This window comes from Oncorhynchus nerka, linkage group LG26 (genome assembly GCF_034236695.1).
Source record: "Oncorhynchus nerka isolate Pitt River linkage group LG26, Oner_Uvic_2.0, whole genome shotgun sequence".
NCBI lineage: Eukaryota > Metazoa > Chordata > Actinopteri > Salmoniformes > Salmonidae > Oncorhynchus > Oncorhynchus nerka.
The window spans coordinates 8,634,590-8,652,219 of NC_088421.1; the positions used below are offsets into that span (position 1 = coordinate 8,634,590).

The 17,630-nt window shown below is 45.2% G+C and overlaps 1 protein-coding gene across 1 annotated transcript; it reads right to left on the reverse strand.

Annotated features, from left to right (window-relative positions):
• Window positions 1-1,522: 1,522 nt before the first annotated feature.
• LOC115110183 (nuclear receptor subfamily 1 group D member 1-like) lies at window positions 1,523-10,109 on the reverse strand. The gene is given in 8 exon segments (XM_029635610.2): window positions 1,523-2,517; window positions 3,816-4,026; window positions 4,166-4,351; window positions 4,473-4,942; window positions 4,945-5,127; window positions 5,245-5,478; window positions 5,590-5,868; window positions 9,621-10,109. Coding segments are annotated over 8 exon segments (1,821 nt in total). The 5' UTR covers window positions 9,682-10,109; the 3' UTR covers window positions 1,523-2,320.
• Between the last annotated feature and the right edge of the window lie 7,521 nt (window positions 10,110-17,630).

Consider the following 17,630-nt stretch of genomic DNA (forward strand, 5'->3'; position numbering starts at 1 on the left):
GACTGCCCGTTCCATGATCTCGCCATCACGGTTGACAACTCCATTGTGTCCTCCTCCCAGAGCGCTAAGAACCTTGGCGTGATCCTGGACAACACCCTGTCGTTCTCAACTAACATCAAGGCGGTGGCCCGTTCCTGTAGGTTCATGCTCTACAACATCCGCAGAGTACGACCCTGCCTCACACAGGAAGCGGCGCAGGTCCTAATCCAGGCACTTGTCATCTCCCGTCTGGATTACTGCAACTCGCTGTTGGCTGGGCTCCCTGCCTGTGCCATTAAACCCCTACAACTCATCCAGAACGCCGCAGCCCGTCTGGTGTTCAACCTTCCCAAGTTCTCTCACGTCACCCCGCTCCTCCGCTCCCTCCACTGGCTTCCAGTTGAAGCTCGCATCCGCTACAAGACCATGGTGCTTGCCTACGGAGCTGTGAGGGGAACGGCACCTCAGTACCTCCAGGCTCTGATCAGGCCCTACACCCAAACAAGGGCACTGCGTTCATCCACCTCTGGCCTGCTCGCCTCCCTACCACTGAGGAAGTACAGTTCCCGCTCAGCCCAGTCAAAACTGTTCGCTGCTCTGGCCCCCCAATGGTGGAACAAACTCCCTCACGACGCCAGGACAGCGGAGTCAATCACCACCTTCCGGAGACACCTGAAACCCCACCTCTTTAAGGAATACCTAGGATAGGATAAAGTAATCCCTCTCACCCCCCCTCCCCCTGAAAAGATCTAGATGCACTACTGTTCCACTGGAGGTCATAAGGTGAATGCACCAATTTGTAAGTCGCTCTGGATAAGAGCGTCTGCTAAATGACTTAAATGTAAATGTAAATGTACATTCAGTATGTTTTTCCTCCGAGCACTAGTGTCATACCTTTACTTGGTAACAATTACCGGGCAGATGGCACTCAACAATTCTGCATTTTGGTTAGCTACAGTATATTTGAATATTGGCTACAATGCAGAACACTACTTTGTGGTTGTGATCATGACGGGATGCGGAAACAAAACAGGAACATGAGAAATGTTTTGAGTGGAAGATTTACACCTGCTTGTAGTGTGTTCTGTGAAATAATTATAGACAAGACCTTGAGGTACAGCAATAATCTGTTACTATTGATGGGGCTACTGCTTTATCTTGGCCAGGTCGCAGTTGTAAATGAGAACTTGTTCTCAACTGGCCTACCTGGTTATATAAAGGTGAAATAAAAAAATGACTGTCAGCATGTCCTTTCAAATAAATTCATCACAAGGTCAAAGTGCACTGGGTTACTCAAATTTGAAATGTATTCTATAATTAAGACCTAATCCAAGCAAATGTACAGCCTTGGTCATTGGTCAGTACGAACTGTTATTCGCACTTTAGTGTTGTGTCAGCATCCTCAGTGAGTGTTGTGACCTGTGGCTTACTGATTACATAGCACAGCCCTCTAAAAGCTAGGTGAGCTAGGTCTCTCCAACCCAGTCACAGACAGATGTATAATAACAAAATCGGTACTACAGAAAAAGATCACACAAAGGAATTCAAATAAGTATTTTTTTTTGTATAATGCCTTCATTACATAAAACATTTTTGAAATACAGTTCTGGATATTATTTTTTGTATGCATACACTCAATTTGTATTTTACACATTTGTACCCACACATTTATAACTATGACCATTAGAGAATTTCATCTTAACAAAAAAATATATATATTATACACATTTTTCAAACATTTCAAGTAAGCTTATTGACGTTTGTAGCTAGATATATACAAATTTGTACAAACTCAGTTTGGAATATGATTAAGTTTACAACACTGCACATATTTAACTAATCATTTACAGTCATGATAAAACAGAGCAGATGGCTTTAAAATGCATCTAACAGACTCTTGGAAGGAACCAGGCCTAGTTGGACATAGTAGTAAGGCCCAATTGCTGATTTTGGTTCAGCTCAACCGACAAATGGTCTCTGGCCCCCTCAGACCGGCTGGTGTAGAGGGGGCACTTGTTCTGGGCAGTTTTGAGCTGTGACCACCCCAACCTCCAAAAATAATTTATGTAAAATAATTTTTGTCTCCCTAATCTCCATGGGTCTATTGGCCTTACCCCTATCAGTTGTCAATCACTGTCTTTCGGTCATGTCATTGGCTGATGCGCACATCAGTCAACTCGGAGGTGGGTGTCCCTGAAGGGAGCAAGCGAGCAGACGGAATCAGATCCCCTGTCACCTCCCCCAACTTGCCCCGCCCCTTAGCCGCCCAACCACCACTGTCCGTGAGGTGGAGATGGGCGACGAGTCCAGACGGGTTTTCTTGTCATCCGTGGTGACAGTCTTATACGTCGATGCGGAAGGACAGCAGCTTCTCTGAGTGCATGTTGTTGAGTGTGCGCAGGTCGGGCATCTTGAGCAGCAGCTTGGTGAAGCGAGAGGAGTCGCAGGGGTTGCTCTTGCTGACCAGGGCACGCAGCACTCTGATCAGAGACTCCTGAAGCAGCTCCACGGAGTTGAGGTTCTCGATGCCTGAGCGATCTGAAAGAGGACAGAGAAGAAAGAGAGCACCGTTAGACTACTTAACACTTTAGTACAGACCATTGCTATGCCATAACAGTGAGTGATTTTTGAAGATTCAATGTCCCCCATCAATTTTTTCGGCGCTGAGCAAATTTCAAGTCTGCTGAGCGCAAACTTCAACATTGTGAAAATTCTGTGCAACTTCCAGCTCGCATTTACTGGGAACACTGAGGCTGTATCCGCTTTAAGTAACAGTGTCAGACAGTGGTCAAGTAGGCTACTGTGGCTATTTGATCATAATGTAGGCCTACGAGAATGGCCTCCCATCAAAAACAACGGAAAAAATGCATTCCATAACATTTTAACATGGAAATGGCTGTTCTATCATTCAGCCTAAAGTAGCAGCCTATGTGTGGTGTTCAATGTAGGCCAACTTGCATTGCTTGACTGAAAATGTTGTGGTGTTGTTTGATGAAACCACTTTCCAAAATATTACAGAGAATCAGACAAATGATGCTACTGCCTATAGGCTACTTAGCTTATTTAAGACTCTCTCAAAATACAACACTGCTCCTTTAAGACAAAAAAAGTTATTTATCCAACTCCCTCTTTTAAAGATGTCTAGAAATGTACATGGTTTGTGCTCTTGTAGGAAGCATTCACTCCCCTATTGCTGAATACATATGATCTATAACTGGGCTAATAACTCCTTAACTATCAAAGGATATGAACAAATGTACACACGTGGCTGCATGCAGCTCCTACTTTGTCCTCAAAACAAGCGCATCTACTCTTGACTGCTCATGCTGTTAACACAGTCCAGTTCAAAGTGAATGGCACAGATCCATATATGGCAATGGTCTATTTGCATATAGGCCTACTGCATTTCTGATTGGTTATGCCACACCAGTCTGTGTAGAGTATGGGCTGAGTTGTGCATGTCAATGCAATAGAATCCTACTCCGATGCGTTCTGCCTACAACAAAATCTCTTGCATAGTTCATTTTGCATACTAAGTCTTGCATAGTTTGTTTAGTTTCGGTATGTTGCATTTATAATGGCTAATATTTATTTGATTCCATCACAATTCCCACAGTAAATGGAAATGTTGATGGTGTTAACTAAGGGGGGAAACTCTAGAAAGTTGAGTGAAGTTCAATCTCACGCTTCTTTGCACGGGCTGTTATTTCTTCTGCGCGGCAGTCCCGTGGGAACATTGGTCATGGTGATTTACTGGCAGGACAAGTACAGTACTTGAGCTCTAACTGCTTAAATAGGTTGTTAAAGTAAATAATAAGGCTTCTCATTGTTCTTACCTGCAGACACTAGCACTACAGCGGTGAAGAGACCCAGCTCCTCGGCCGTGAGCTCTAGGAAGTTGAGCTTCTCGCTGAATTCAAACATGGTGTCTAGCAGGCCTCCCATGCCCATTCCCTTCAGTGCCTCCAGGCTGTAGGTGGTACCAGAGATGAAGGTGACAGTCTGCTCCTTCACGTTGAAGAGGGAGGCAAAGCGCACCATCAAGACCTGTAACAGAAGCAAGGGAAAAGTGAGTGGGTGTTGAGTCATTGTATCTTCTCAATACAGTACAGCTGTGAGTATTTTTGTTTATCACTGTATGAAGTTTCTTTGCATATCTGTTTGCACACATTTCACGGATGCCTACCTCAAAGGTGCCGGCCTTGAGCAGGGTGACTTGGTCGTTCTCGGAGAGTGCACTGAACCCTGGAATGTGCTTTGCGAACTCCACCACCTCACGCACAGCCGGCGTGAAGCTGAGCGAGAAGTCCTCCCAGATCTCCTGGGGGGTCTTGTTTGGTTCGGCTTGGGGGAACATGTTCATTGGACATGCCTGGAGGACCGAGGAGAACCGTAATCAGCATTTTCCTATATGCTATGACTACTTGCCACTATTATTGACAATCTTTGACATCAAGATCTTTTCTATGTTGCTGTTCTGTTCAGTGACTCACCAGCACAATGTCCTTGTGGTTTTTCCATGGGAAGTTCTGGCCCTGGGGGACGCTGCTAGTCTCAATGCTTTGGTGGCTCCCGAACAGGTTGCTGTTGTGGAACTGCTTGCCGTTGTTCTGGTGATGTCTGTCAGACATGGCCAGGAAGCCATGGTTCTGGAGGGCCACGTTGTTGTTGTGGTGGTAGATTGTGTTGATGCTGTTCTGGTGGTAGCCAGCAGGACAGTAGTTTGAGCCCCAGTTGTCCACCTCTCCGTTATGCAATCTTGCAGAATCGCCCAGCTTGTCGTGGGCGTAAACAAAGGTCTCACGGTGCGCCCGGGCAATGGCCGTTATGGTGCAGTCCACCCCAGGGCTAGGGCACAGGGGTGGAGAGCTGGCCAACAGTGGCGGGCTTTGGTTGGATGGTGGGGGCAGAGGGGAAGCAGGGGCTTGTACTGAAGGAGAGGGGAAGGGGCAAAAGGCAGGGCCTGGGGCTGGAGTGCCACAGTCAGACCCAGGCAGGGAGAAGAGGAAGTGGGAGAAGGGGGAGAGTTGTGAGTCAAGCTGGTTAGCTGGAACTCGTTTTGCATGTTGTTCATGCTGTTCATGGTGCTCTGCATCTCTGCCAGCATGCGCTGCTTCTCACGCTTGGGTATTCTGCCAAAGCGAACAGCTGGGGAGAGAGAAAGAGTTGAGTCAACAGCCCTAACAGGGATGAGAGTGTAGTAGAACTATTAAACCTTTTTTGTGGCTGCATGTGTCATGTTTTAGCATATGAAGCTGTACTTACCATCGCGGGACATGCCCATGGACAGACACTTTTTGAAGCGGCACTGCTGGCAGCGGTTGCGGTTAATCCTCATGATGGTGCAGGTCTCGTTCTTCAGGCACTTTTTGTACTGGATGTTCTGCTGGATACTGCGTCGGAAGAATCCCTTGCAGCCCTCACAGGCATGGACCCCATAGTGGAAGCCTGAGGCGACGTCTCCACACACTTTACACAGCAGCACCATCCCATTCAGTTCTGTTACAAACATAAAGAGGACTTAAAGCTGTAGTTCCAGGAATGACAGATAGGGGTGCACAATCTGGATTCATATAAAGTATTGGGGTTCTGGTATGGGGGTCTACTCACTGGTAAGGCTTGCCACGGACTTGCTGGGGGAGCAGCGAGAAATGCTGCTGTCATTACGACCCCTAAGCCTTGGGGACCCTCCGGAGCCGGAAGAGGAGTTGCCATCATCACCATTGGAGGAGCTGGAGCTACCACTGCTGGAGTAGGCATTGGAGAAGCCCTGGGAGCCGTTGGGGGAGGGAGGGAAGGAGGCTCCGAAGGAGTTCTCGCTGTACATAGACACTGGGCTGGTGCGGTTCGGTGAGCAGCCACTGAAGCCGATGTAGGAGATTACGCCCCCTGGCGACAAAAGAAAGAGCGAGAGGACTGCTTGTTAGAATGGATGCGTGGTTTAAAAACAGTGAGATAATTTAATTGGTCACATTTAGTGCTCTGTTCTTTGACACTCTAACCATTGGACATCAGTCAACTGCCAGTGAGGACCGATGGAAACTAAAACAGAGGAGGTAAAGAGGAAGAGGGTTGGAGAGAGGACGCCCACTGGTTAGGATTGATATTGCGGCCATTCATGTTCATTGACAAAAAACGTGGGAGCGGCTGCAATTTTGTATAATTCTATACATTCCAAATGTTCCCGTAGCTACCCAGGACAATTATGGAAGGAAACCATGGCAATGTTATGATAACCATAGCAACAGAGTGTCCAAGAGGACAAGTGGCTGGGAAGAAAACTTTCCAGGAAATGTTGGCAGGAAAGGCTGCCCTGGCTTTCCGTTTATTTTTCTAGTTCAGAGGTGGTCACCACTCTTTCCAAAACAGAGGCCTTGACCACAGAGTACATTTTATAGGAAGCCATAAGGGCAAGATTGTCCTGTGTGGGTTGTACCACGTGAGCAAGCATCACCTACAGAACATTCTTGACATTACGGAAGAAGCCATTGCAGCATGGAGAATGATCACGTTCTTTTTGGATCCTGCCCAATGGCACAGACAGTGCTATTGCTGTTGTGCAGTCTCATTGGCCAGACATAGCCACCCACACGAGTGGATTGGATTTAGATACTCTTGCGCTCTCTCTCTCTCTCTCTCTTTGTTGGAACTGTCCTGACCATTTTTACTTGCCCTACTTCCCTTTCTCTCCAACTCTCCCTTTACACTCTCCTTGAAACTCTGTTATTATCTCTCCACACCCCCTGCCCTCTGCCCTCCTTTTTGCTCATACTCTGTTTCTCTTCTCCCTCTCTCACTTTCATTCTCTTTCTCCCTCCTGCTTGTTCTAATCCAGCGGTCTCAGTTTCTCCCGCTGTGAAGGCTAATTCTCACAAGTTCCGTTCAAGGATCACGTTTCACCACAGCTGGCCACCCACTACACCAACTCGTGCCCGGTCGCCGGGGGGTGCCATGCACATGGCTACCAGGAATGGCTAATCGCTTTTAAAATGCCAAATGGTGTGCCCCGCCCTTTTCCACACACAGCGTCCCTGCCGAAACCCGAACCTACAAAGCATGTGCCCAAGACTTTCTGCACTTCCTGTTGACTCCAATTAACCTGTGCTCTAATACCAGATCAACTGTATTGTGTTGTTGTTAGGGGATCATGTGTTGTTGTTAGGAGATTATACGTTTTTGTGAGGAGATAATCTGTTGTTTTAAGGAGTCATTTGCAGGACATTTTATTGTGTTGTTGAGGCTTTAATTGATGATGCCCTTAAACCGTCTTTATGATTTAATTTCCCCGCATTGATGGCAAGCTGCCCACCTACTGTATGTTTGGATGGGGCCTATTGAAGGATGGGATCATTGTTTTGTGCTTAACAAAACCAAACTCTATACTTCTGTTCTGCGAGCCTGACGACGCCAGGACAGCGGAGTCAATCACCACCTTCCGGAGACACCTGAAACCCCACCTCTTTAAGGAATACCTAGGATAGGATAAAGTAATCCCTCTCACCCCCCCCCCCTTAAAAGATTTAGATGCACTACTGTTCCACTGGATGTCATAAGGTGTATGCACCAATTTGTAAGTCGCTCTGGATAAGAGCGTCTGCTAAATGACTTAAATGTAAAATGAATTCCAATTTCCTGATTGAACAAACAGTGAGAGAATGTTTGTCTGTTCTGTTCCTTTTGAGACATTCCAATCTCAGAATCCAGCCAGCCAGGCAGCCCTGGAGGAAAAACATAATTCACTGTGGAATGGAACATAAGGTCTTATAGGGTCACTGGGTCAGGTGTCACCACAACACGTGCACTTCCTTGTCCTGCCTGGTGCTATAGTATTAATGCTCCTCCTTCTCTCTCCACTGCATGTTTTCACTCCCTTTGCTCTGTCTTCCACCTCCTGACTTTCTATCCCCAAATAATGTATTATCCACAATAACCAATCAGTGAGTGGAAGATAAGATTGCTTTTGTATCAAAATCAATAACTTGCCATGTTAAACCAACACTTGTAAAGTCAACGTGAAATGAAGAAAACACATCAATAGATATAGCTCTGAATATTGAACTAGTCTTAGTGAGTGAAAACATACATTCAGAGTGAGGTATTTGAAAGAAATGTAATAGTTCATCGAAAGCTATGCATGGGAGAGCCATGGAATGAAAACGGGTTGGACTGCAGACTTGCGTTGCTTGAGGAGCAGCACTAGTGTAGGCTGGCTGGAATACATTCTAGTCACGCCCGTACTCAACGTGCGCTCCTCCAACAGCAGGTTATTCAACGAGGCTGGCAAACTGACTGGCTGGGCAATACACCCCCCATGGAACACGCCAACTGTTTCTAGGACAGCCTCCCGTTCCCTCCCGCCTGGCGCTATCCATGGTACCTAATAGACAGTCAATTCCCACAATATACTCCTTAGATAATCTAATGTAATTTACAACATACTTGCTGAATATAGCTGAAAAGCTTGGCATCTATCTATGTTTTCACTTTGCTATGTTGTAGCTGTACAATATAATTGTATGTATTGAAAATGTATTTTCTCTGAACCTATATTCAAATGAATGAACCTATAAATGCTTTATTAGACCTACTATCGCCTTGCCCTAATAATAATATAATAAAGGTAAGCTCGTTATTTTGGACATCTTAGATATCGAAAGGGAATGTCCCAATCACCCTGCAAGTATTTGGTTATGCCTGTGTAATTATGTCAGCAACAATAAGTTTTGATGCCTTACATAAATGTTCGTGTCCCACGTTTCAATCTAACACGTGACTGAATGATGTCCTGATCGAATCGCAATAATTACACCCGCCAGCTATCCAATAGCAGTGCACACATGGCATCCAAGACCGCTTCACCCATGGGACTCTGACGAGAAATTATGCAATGAGCTTGCTCTCTATACGGATGGAGATTGGTGGAGAACGGTGAATGAAAACAAAACGCACATGGCTAGCTTGGCGGGCCATGTGAATTGGGCATAAACATGCGCGGATGTCTGCATCAAAGGGATGTCCGTCCACCTTACATGACCTACTTCCCCCCGAACTATTTTAGAGCACTGTCTCAAACCATGATGTTCTACCTACCACACGTACACCATCAAACAATGTATAGTACTTTAAATATTTAGATAACTTATAGGCTATTACAAACTCCACGATACAACATTTCTTAATTTAGCTTTTACTGTGGCCAGTAATTCGACCTTGACAATGACAATTATGAAGAACGGTTGGGGTAAAATATATAGGCTACAGTAATGATAACACACAATCATCAGTGAATTCAAAATAAACACTATGAGGAATAGGCCTACTTCAAGCCTCATCAGCCATGGACTGAGGTTTGGCATGAGGAGAACTGTACAGAGACCCATTGAACTTTCCCCCATCTAGTGTTGCATCACAAGGATGATTCCATCAGCCACGTAAGTTCCATATACACAAGTGTCTCTACTTAATCGACAGGTGTACATCAATACAATACAACTCATCATTGATTTAAGCATTACGGACTGATAAACAACTAAATGTAAAGAGCTTCAACAGATTGCCAACAAGCCAGGTAGCCAAAACAATATGCGTAAACCACATAACCCCATTACACACGCATAACATGATAATCCTGAATTATGTACCTGTATTGTTGTTATTTGTGTCCATTGCTGTTGTTGCCATCCTGGGCTCCAAAACATTCATATAGATATCGGTGAAAATAGAAAACAGTTTAGGAAAGGATCAATTCCCTTCTGGCTAGGTTCTTGGCAAAAATAAGGTCCTCTTCTCTTGTTATAACGATGTCGTCATTATGTTCCTCTTTATAATAAAAGCTGTATTTGAGGTCGAATACCCATTACAATACTTAAGAACCAAGGTTAATAAACTACCAAAGGATGCAGCTGCTATCGAGCACGTTCCCGCGTAATGTGAAACACTTCTCTGTGAGTACTGCCAGCGAAAACAATTACGAAAAGCGTCTATGCTGTCACTGGCTCTATCCGTGTAGGTCTGACCGCAGTTCCCAAGCTGGTCTGGTTTTTCTGTTTCCCTAGTCCTTAGGAAAGGAACGAGGGCGCACTGCATGCCTGCTCTCACGGGGCTGAAAACGGGACCATGTGACCCCCGGGGAGTGCCTCGTGTCCCAATGACACACTTTTTCTCCGAACACATCAAGCTTTTCTTTTAAACCCCCTGCGCACATGGAGATGGTAACTCCTACTAAAATGGCTACGAAAGATGTGGGGAAATAATATTTTAACTCTACCATTTTAACTATAGGGGATAGGACAGACATATGCACAATATTTAATATAACCAAATGCGCAAAGCCATGGCACAAGTTCCATCTATCATTCAAATAGCGTCTAATTTGGATCTAATTGGACGTGTCTTTATATACTGGCTCACAAAGGGCGCCCCTTTTCATGTCTGGTGGGAATGTGGACGTGACCACAGACATTCATTTGATAAAATGAAAAGAATAATGCAACCTTTTGTGAAGCGATGAACATTGCATTTCAAACATCGTAATATGATCAATAACAACGATGAGCTTTTATTCAGCTTTTCTGGCAGCATTGCACGCGATGGGAATGGGGTGATGGTGGTATAGAATACAAAAATAAAACTGTCCAAAAATAATTGCAGACAGTATCATAACACCTTACTTATTACCATTTTATAACCCGTGTTTTTGTAATAGGAAAACTCTGCAGGATCAAAAGGAACATGATATGCCTGCATATAATGCGCACCATTTCTGCCAGACTGTTTACAGCGCCCCACTCTATTCTACTCTGTGTACATTGTCCTCATGCCCCCACATTGTGCTGCTGTGGGTACATGTAAAGATCACCTAGCCCAATTCTGCGACTTCCCCTGAAGATCTCATTTATTTCCCATTATACGCAGCTACAGTAGCACATTTGGTTCATTGGAAGTTGTGAGAACGTATGTTTGTGGTTTCCAATTGGTTCTGTGAACGAACCCATACGTTTCCTGCCTGGTAAAATGGAATGTTCAGTACATATTCTGTGAACTTATTTTTAGGTTGCAGGGAGGTTCTGAGAACGTTTTGCTCTGGCTTCTTGAAAGTTTGTCTGGGAGGTTTTATTAACGTCTGAGAATGGAAATGATTGGTTATTTAGAGTTTTTTTAATAACTTCCTTAAAACTCTTTAGAACCCATAGCAGCCGTCAACTGCCTTTCTTTAAATTACTATAACGGACACGAATGCCCTTGTTTTTCTAACAATAATACACTATATATACAAAAGTATGCGAACACCCCTTGAAATTGGTCGTTTCGGCTATTTCAGCCGCACCTTTTGCTGACAGGTGTATAAAATCGAGCACACAGCCATGCAATCTTCATAGACAAACATTGGCAGTAGAATGCCCTTACTGAAGAGCTCAGTGACTCATAGGATGCCACCTTTCCAACAAGTCAATTTGTATAATTTTTGCACTGCTAGAGCTGCCCCGGTCAACCGTAAGTGATGTTATTGTGAAGTGGAAACGTCTAGGAGCAACAACGGCTCAGCCAAAAAATGGTAGGCCACACAAGCTCACAGAATGGAACCGCCGAGTGCTGAAGCACGTAGCACGTAAAAATCGCCTGTCCTCGGGTGCAACACTCATTACCGAGTTGCAAGCTGCTTCTGGAAGCAACATCAGCACAGTGACTTTTAATCAGGCACTTCATGAAATGGGTTTCCATGGCTGAGCAGCCGCGCACGCAAACCTAAGATCCCCATGCGTAAAGCCAAGCCTCGGCTGGTGTGGTGTAAAGCTCGCCACCATTGGACTCCGGAGCAGTGGAAACTCGTTCTCTGGCCATCACACTTCACCACCTGGAAGTCTGATGGACGAATCTGAGTTTGGCGGATGCCAGGAGAACGCTACTTGCCCGAATGCATAGTGCCAACTGTAAGGTTTGGTGGAGGAGGAATAATGGTCTGGGGCTGTTTTTCATGGTTCAGGCTAGGCCCCTTTGTTCCAGTGGACATTTTAACTCTACAACATACAATGATATTCTAGACTATTCTGTGCTTCCAACTTTGTGGCAACAGTTTGGGGAAAGCCCTGTCCTGTTATGGCATTCCAATTTCTTATTTATTTAACTAGGGAAGTCAGTTAAGAACAATTTTTTTTATTTATAATGATGGCCTACCCCGGCCAAACCTCAACCAAGATGATGCTGGGCCAATTGTGCACCGCCCTATGGGACTCCCAAGCATGGCCGGTTGTGATACAGCCTGGAATCAAACCAGGGTCTGTAGTAACGCCTCTAGCATTGAGATGCAGTGCCTTAGACCGCTGCGCCAATCAGGAGCCCCCTACACTGCGCCAATGCCCCGTGCACTAAGTGAGGTCCATATAGAAATGGTTTGCCGAGATTGGTGTGGAATAACTTGATTGGCCTGTACAAAGCCCTGACCTCAACCCCATTGGACACCTTTGGGTTGAATTGGAACGCAGACAGGCCTAATCGCCCAACATCAGCCACCAACCTCACTAATGATCTTGTGGCTGAATGGAAGCAAGTCCCCGGAGTAATGTTCCAACATCTAGGCTGAAATCAAGGATAGAGACATTTGTTTTTATCTGTTGGGCTTAGGTTATATGTTTGCTAGGTGCAGATAAAGTGACCTTTTCCACATTTTGTTGCATTACGGACTTTTTCTAAAATGGATTAAATAGTGTTTTCCCTCATCAATCTACACACAATACCCCATGTTCCTCTAGGTCAGTGAAAGTGAGGGAAGTGATGTGGAGAGTCAGGGCTCAGCAGCAAAAGGCAGGGATGAAGAGGAGTTAGAGATGATTGGAGGGATAGAGATGTGGAGCAAGGAGGGAGAGTAGAGTGGAGGGAGAGGAGGAGGGAGAGGACGAAGTAGAGGGAGAGTACAAAGCAGAGGGAGAGGAGGAGGGAGTTGAAGAGGGAGAGCACACCTGAGAGTGGAGCCTACGTTTCCATGCATTGTGTCAACCCCAAGTCCCACCATTCACCCTTGTACCACACAGCCTGGCCCTAAATTGACAGTGGCATGTGTTTTGGAGTTGTTTTTAAAAGTAGTAGGAATTTATATATTTTCCAGAGCTTGTAATGGATTACAACAAGAAAATGGGCGGGGTTGACCATCTTGACTGAGGACTTATTGCAATGTTGGACGCACAGGCAGAAAATGGTGTAAGTATGTGCTTTGGGGGATGCTCAACATTGCCATCATAATTATGTGGGGGACCCTGCAAAGGCCCCTTCCCAGAAACCACAGGTGCTGGTCCCTGAAGGCATTCAAAAAGCAGCTTGTGCATTCACTTTGTGATATGGCTACAGTGGCAGGAGGAGGGGAGAGAAGAGGGCGTGTGGACCGAGTTGTAACTCATTTGAAAGCAGGGGAAGTCTGAAGGGCGCAAGAGAGGGTGCGCATCCGGGGAGGATGCAGGGCAAAGAGTGAGAGATATGTAGAGACCTCCTTTGGGTGCTCTACATATTCTGTGCCACTTTGCAGGATGGGGCCATGCTTCCAGAAGTTCCATGATATGTTGTAGGCTAAATGCAAACATTAAAGTGACAGTGTGGAAAATGAATTTCTCCTACAAATATTTGATTGTCTCTGAACAGTTATGTTTTGTATATTCTCTCTTTATCTCTATCTAATACTTGTTGCATTCACCGAATTGTTGTCGAAGTAGGCTACTATTTCTACATTTTGTGTCAAGCCTGGTCTGTACTAAATCTTATTGAGACAGGTTACCTACATTTTTAAATAGTCCCCGAATGGTTGTTTGCATTTTTACATTGTTGCAGAAGTAATAATCATTGTCAATCAAATAGCCTACTTTGTGTGGGTTTTGAAATACTTTCTGAATTTTGTCCTCTGGTCACATTTAGGATATTTTTGTATTTATATGTAAATAATATTTAAGTATATACTGAACAGAAATATAAACACAGCATGCAACAATTTCAAAGATTTGACTTAGTTCCAGTTCATAGAAGGAAATCAGTCAACTGAAATAAATAAATCAGGACCTAATCTATGGATTTAACATGACTGGGCAGGGGCGCACTGGGTAGCCAGGTCCAGCCAATCTGAATTTTTTCCCACAAAAGGGCTTGATTATAGACAGAAATACTAATCAGTACCCCCCCCCCCCCCCCCCCCCCCTCAGACAATCCCACAGGTAAAGAAGCAGGGTGTAGAGGTCCTGGGCTGGCGTGGTTACTATACATCCTGTCGGGCTGTATCACCACCTGGTACGGCAACTGCTCCGCCCACAACCGTAAGGCTCTCCAGAGGGAAGTGAGGTCTGCACAAAGCATCACCGGGGGCAAACTACCTGCCCTCCAGGACACCTACACCACCCGATGTCACAGGAAGGTCATAAAGATCATCAAGGACAACAACCACCCGAGCCACTGCCTGTTCACCCCACTATCATCCAGAAGGTGAGGTCAGTACAAGTGCATCAAAGCAGGGACCGAGAGAGACTGAAAAACAGCTTCTATCTCAAGGCCATCAGACTGTTAAACAGCCACCACTAACATTGAGTGGCTGCTGCCATACATGTAAAAAATGTATCACTAGCCACTAGTCACTAGCCTTTAAACAGTGCTACTTAATCTCTGTATCACGGAGGCGCTCCGCACTGCTAAAGCTAACTCTCTCTCCTCTGCTCTCATCCTTCTAGACCTATCGGCTGCCTTCGATACTGTGAACCATCAGATCCTCCTCTCCACCCTCTCCGAGTTGGGCATCTCCGGCGCGGCCCACGCTTGGATTGCGTCCTACCTGACAGGTCGCTCCTACCAGGTGGCGTGGCGAGAATCCGTCTCCACACCACGTGCTCTCACCACTGGTGTCCCCCAGGGCTCTGTTCTAGGCCCTCTCCTATTCTCGCTATACACCAAGTCACTTGGCTCTGTCATAACCTCACATGGTCTCTCCTATCATTGCTATGCAGACGACACAAAATTTATCTTCTCCTTTCCCCCTTCTGATGACTAGGTGGCGAATCGCATCTCTGCATGTCTGGCAGACATATCAGTGTGGATGACGGATCACCACCTCAAGCTGAACCTCGGCAAGACGGAGCTGCTCTTCCTCCCGGGGAAGGACTGCCCGTTCCATGATCTCGCCATCACGGTTGACAACTCCATTGTGTCCTCCTCCCAGAGCGCTAAGAACCTTGGCGTGATCCTGGACAACACCCTGTCGTTCTCAACTAACATCAAGGCGGTGGCCCGTTCCTGTAGGTTCATGCTCTACAACATCCGCAGAGTACGACCCTGCCTCACACAGGAAGTGGCGCAGGTCCTAATCCAGGCACTTGTCATCTCCCGTCTGGATTACTGCAACTCGCTGTTGGCTGGGCTCCCTGCCTGTGCCATTAAACCCCTACAACTCATCCAGAACGCCGCAGCCCGTCTGGTGTTCAACCTTCCCAAGTTCTCTCACGTCACCCCGCTCCTCCGCTCTCTCCACTGGCTTCCAGTTGAAGCTCGCATCCGCTACAAGACCATGGTGCTTGCCTACGGAGCTGTGAGGGGAACGGCACCTCAGTACCTCCAGGCTCTGATCAGGCCCTACACCCAAACAAGGGCACTGCGTTCATCCACCTCTGGCCTGCTCGCCTCCCTACCACTGAGGAAGTACAGTTCCCGCTCAGCCCAGTCAAAACTGTTCGCTGCTCTGGCCCCCCAATGGTGGAACAAACTCCCTCACGACGCCAGGACAGCGGAGTCAATCACCACCTTCCGGAGACACCTGAAACCCCACCTCTTTAAGGAATACCTAGGATAGGATAAAGTAATCCCTCTCACCCCCCTTAAAAGATTTAGATGCACTACTGTTCCACTGGATGTCATAAGGTGAATGCACCAATTTGTAAGTCGCTCTGGATAAGAGCGTCTGCTAAATGACTTAAATGTAAATGTAAATGTCTGAAGTACTGAAATTTCCACAGAAGAATGTTGTTTCTTAATGTTGTCTGAACTATTTGAGAGCATTTCCAATGTCAAGCCATGCTCTGTTAATATTATGAAATACAAATTTTAAAAATCAGGTTCCTTAAATGGGCTGAGAATGTGCTAAAGCTAAGTAACTGTCTTGCACCATTCCCCAAAAGTTGTGGGAAGGTAGTATGCAAAATAACCATAGGACAACCAGCTCTCACCAAGCTAAAAAAAAAAAACACATGGTTCTCAGAACGTTATGTACTAGCTGGGGACTGTTCTGGAATCTTGATCAAGGGCACTGCTCAGGCTGTTGCCACCTGCAGTTAGGCTACCTTCACGCATCTTGTAAATGCACTCCCCGTGATAAAAGTGTTTAAAACCCCAAAAGAGGAGGCCTAGGCTACCCGCTGTGCTGCTGCTGCATATAGCGCAGGAGAGAAAATAAGCCGAAAGCGGTTATTCAAGTTCAGTAGACTATCATTCATTTTCAAAGCTAGAATCCTTAATTGAAACAATAACAATGTGTTTTGGTAGAAAGCTTAGCCGTGGGCCTGAACAAATGTAACCACTCTCAAATTCATAGACAGAGCTATGGATGCAAGGACATACCAAAATCAAGCCTATAGATTTAACCATGTTTAACCTGTATTTAACCATGTTTTGTTGACATTTAAAACAAGCTTGTATTTTGGGTACGATAGTTGAACTAAGCTAATGATGCATTTATAAGTTACATTCTTCAAGATATAATGGGTATATATAATTCATTTATAAGTCCAAAAATGTATGTAGCAACTATATAAGGATTCCATCTTTAACTTCGCTGTACACGTGTCCGAGAGAAATGTGATTTGAAATAGGCATTACCAAGCAAGGGGAGGAATAACTTGATTATGTGTGCGTGCAAACCTGTCGAGCGCACTTCTAACTGTAAATTGTTAAGGCGTAGGCGTACTTACAAAGCAGTCACTTATTGTCAAATGTAAATGTCTGTTCATTTAGCATCTGTGGAGGCATGAGACATAGCCTTAACATCAATATAACCAAGTGAGTCATTCTATTTCATGTATCATATCAGTGATTATTGTGGAAGTTCATTAATCACACAAACGTGAGTTTATTATCCGTTTGCATCTGGTCTGATGCATACCAAGCGCACGTGGCTCCACCGGTGACTATTTCTGTCTTACTTGGTATATGGAAAGACTTCATGGGTGTTGGTTTGGAATTCTTAGGAACTGTTTTACTGTATGCAGAAAAACAGATCCAGTAGGCTATTTATTGCCATGGCTCTTGAGACCCATGAGTACATTAGGGAGGTTTCTCTACAGTGATGGGTATGCTGTGACAAGTTAATGAACGGATGTAATTAATTCTGCAACTCTGGTAGACAGGGGTAGATCAAGGCTAACGGATAGACGGGGGATTAGATAATTGTGTTAAGTTTTCGTCACGTTTACTCATCACGTTACTTGTCTGGCCAGCCACCAAGAGACAGCAGGGAGCGCGCACGAGTCAATTATGCCTACAGGCTTGACAGTTTACCACCGATGTATAAATTTAAAAAATACATATATTATATATATATATATATATATATATTTTTTTTTTTTACATCCGTGGTAAGCTGTCAAGCCTATATATATATATATATATATATATATATATATATATATATATATATA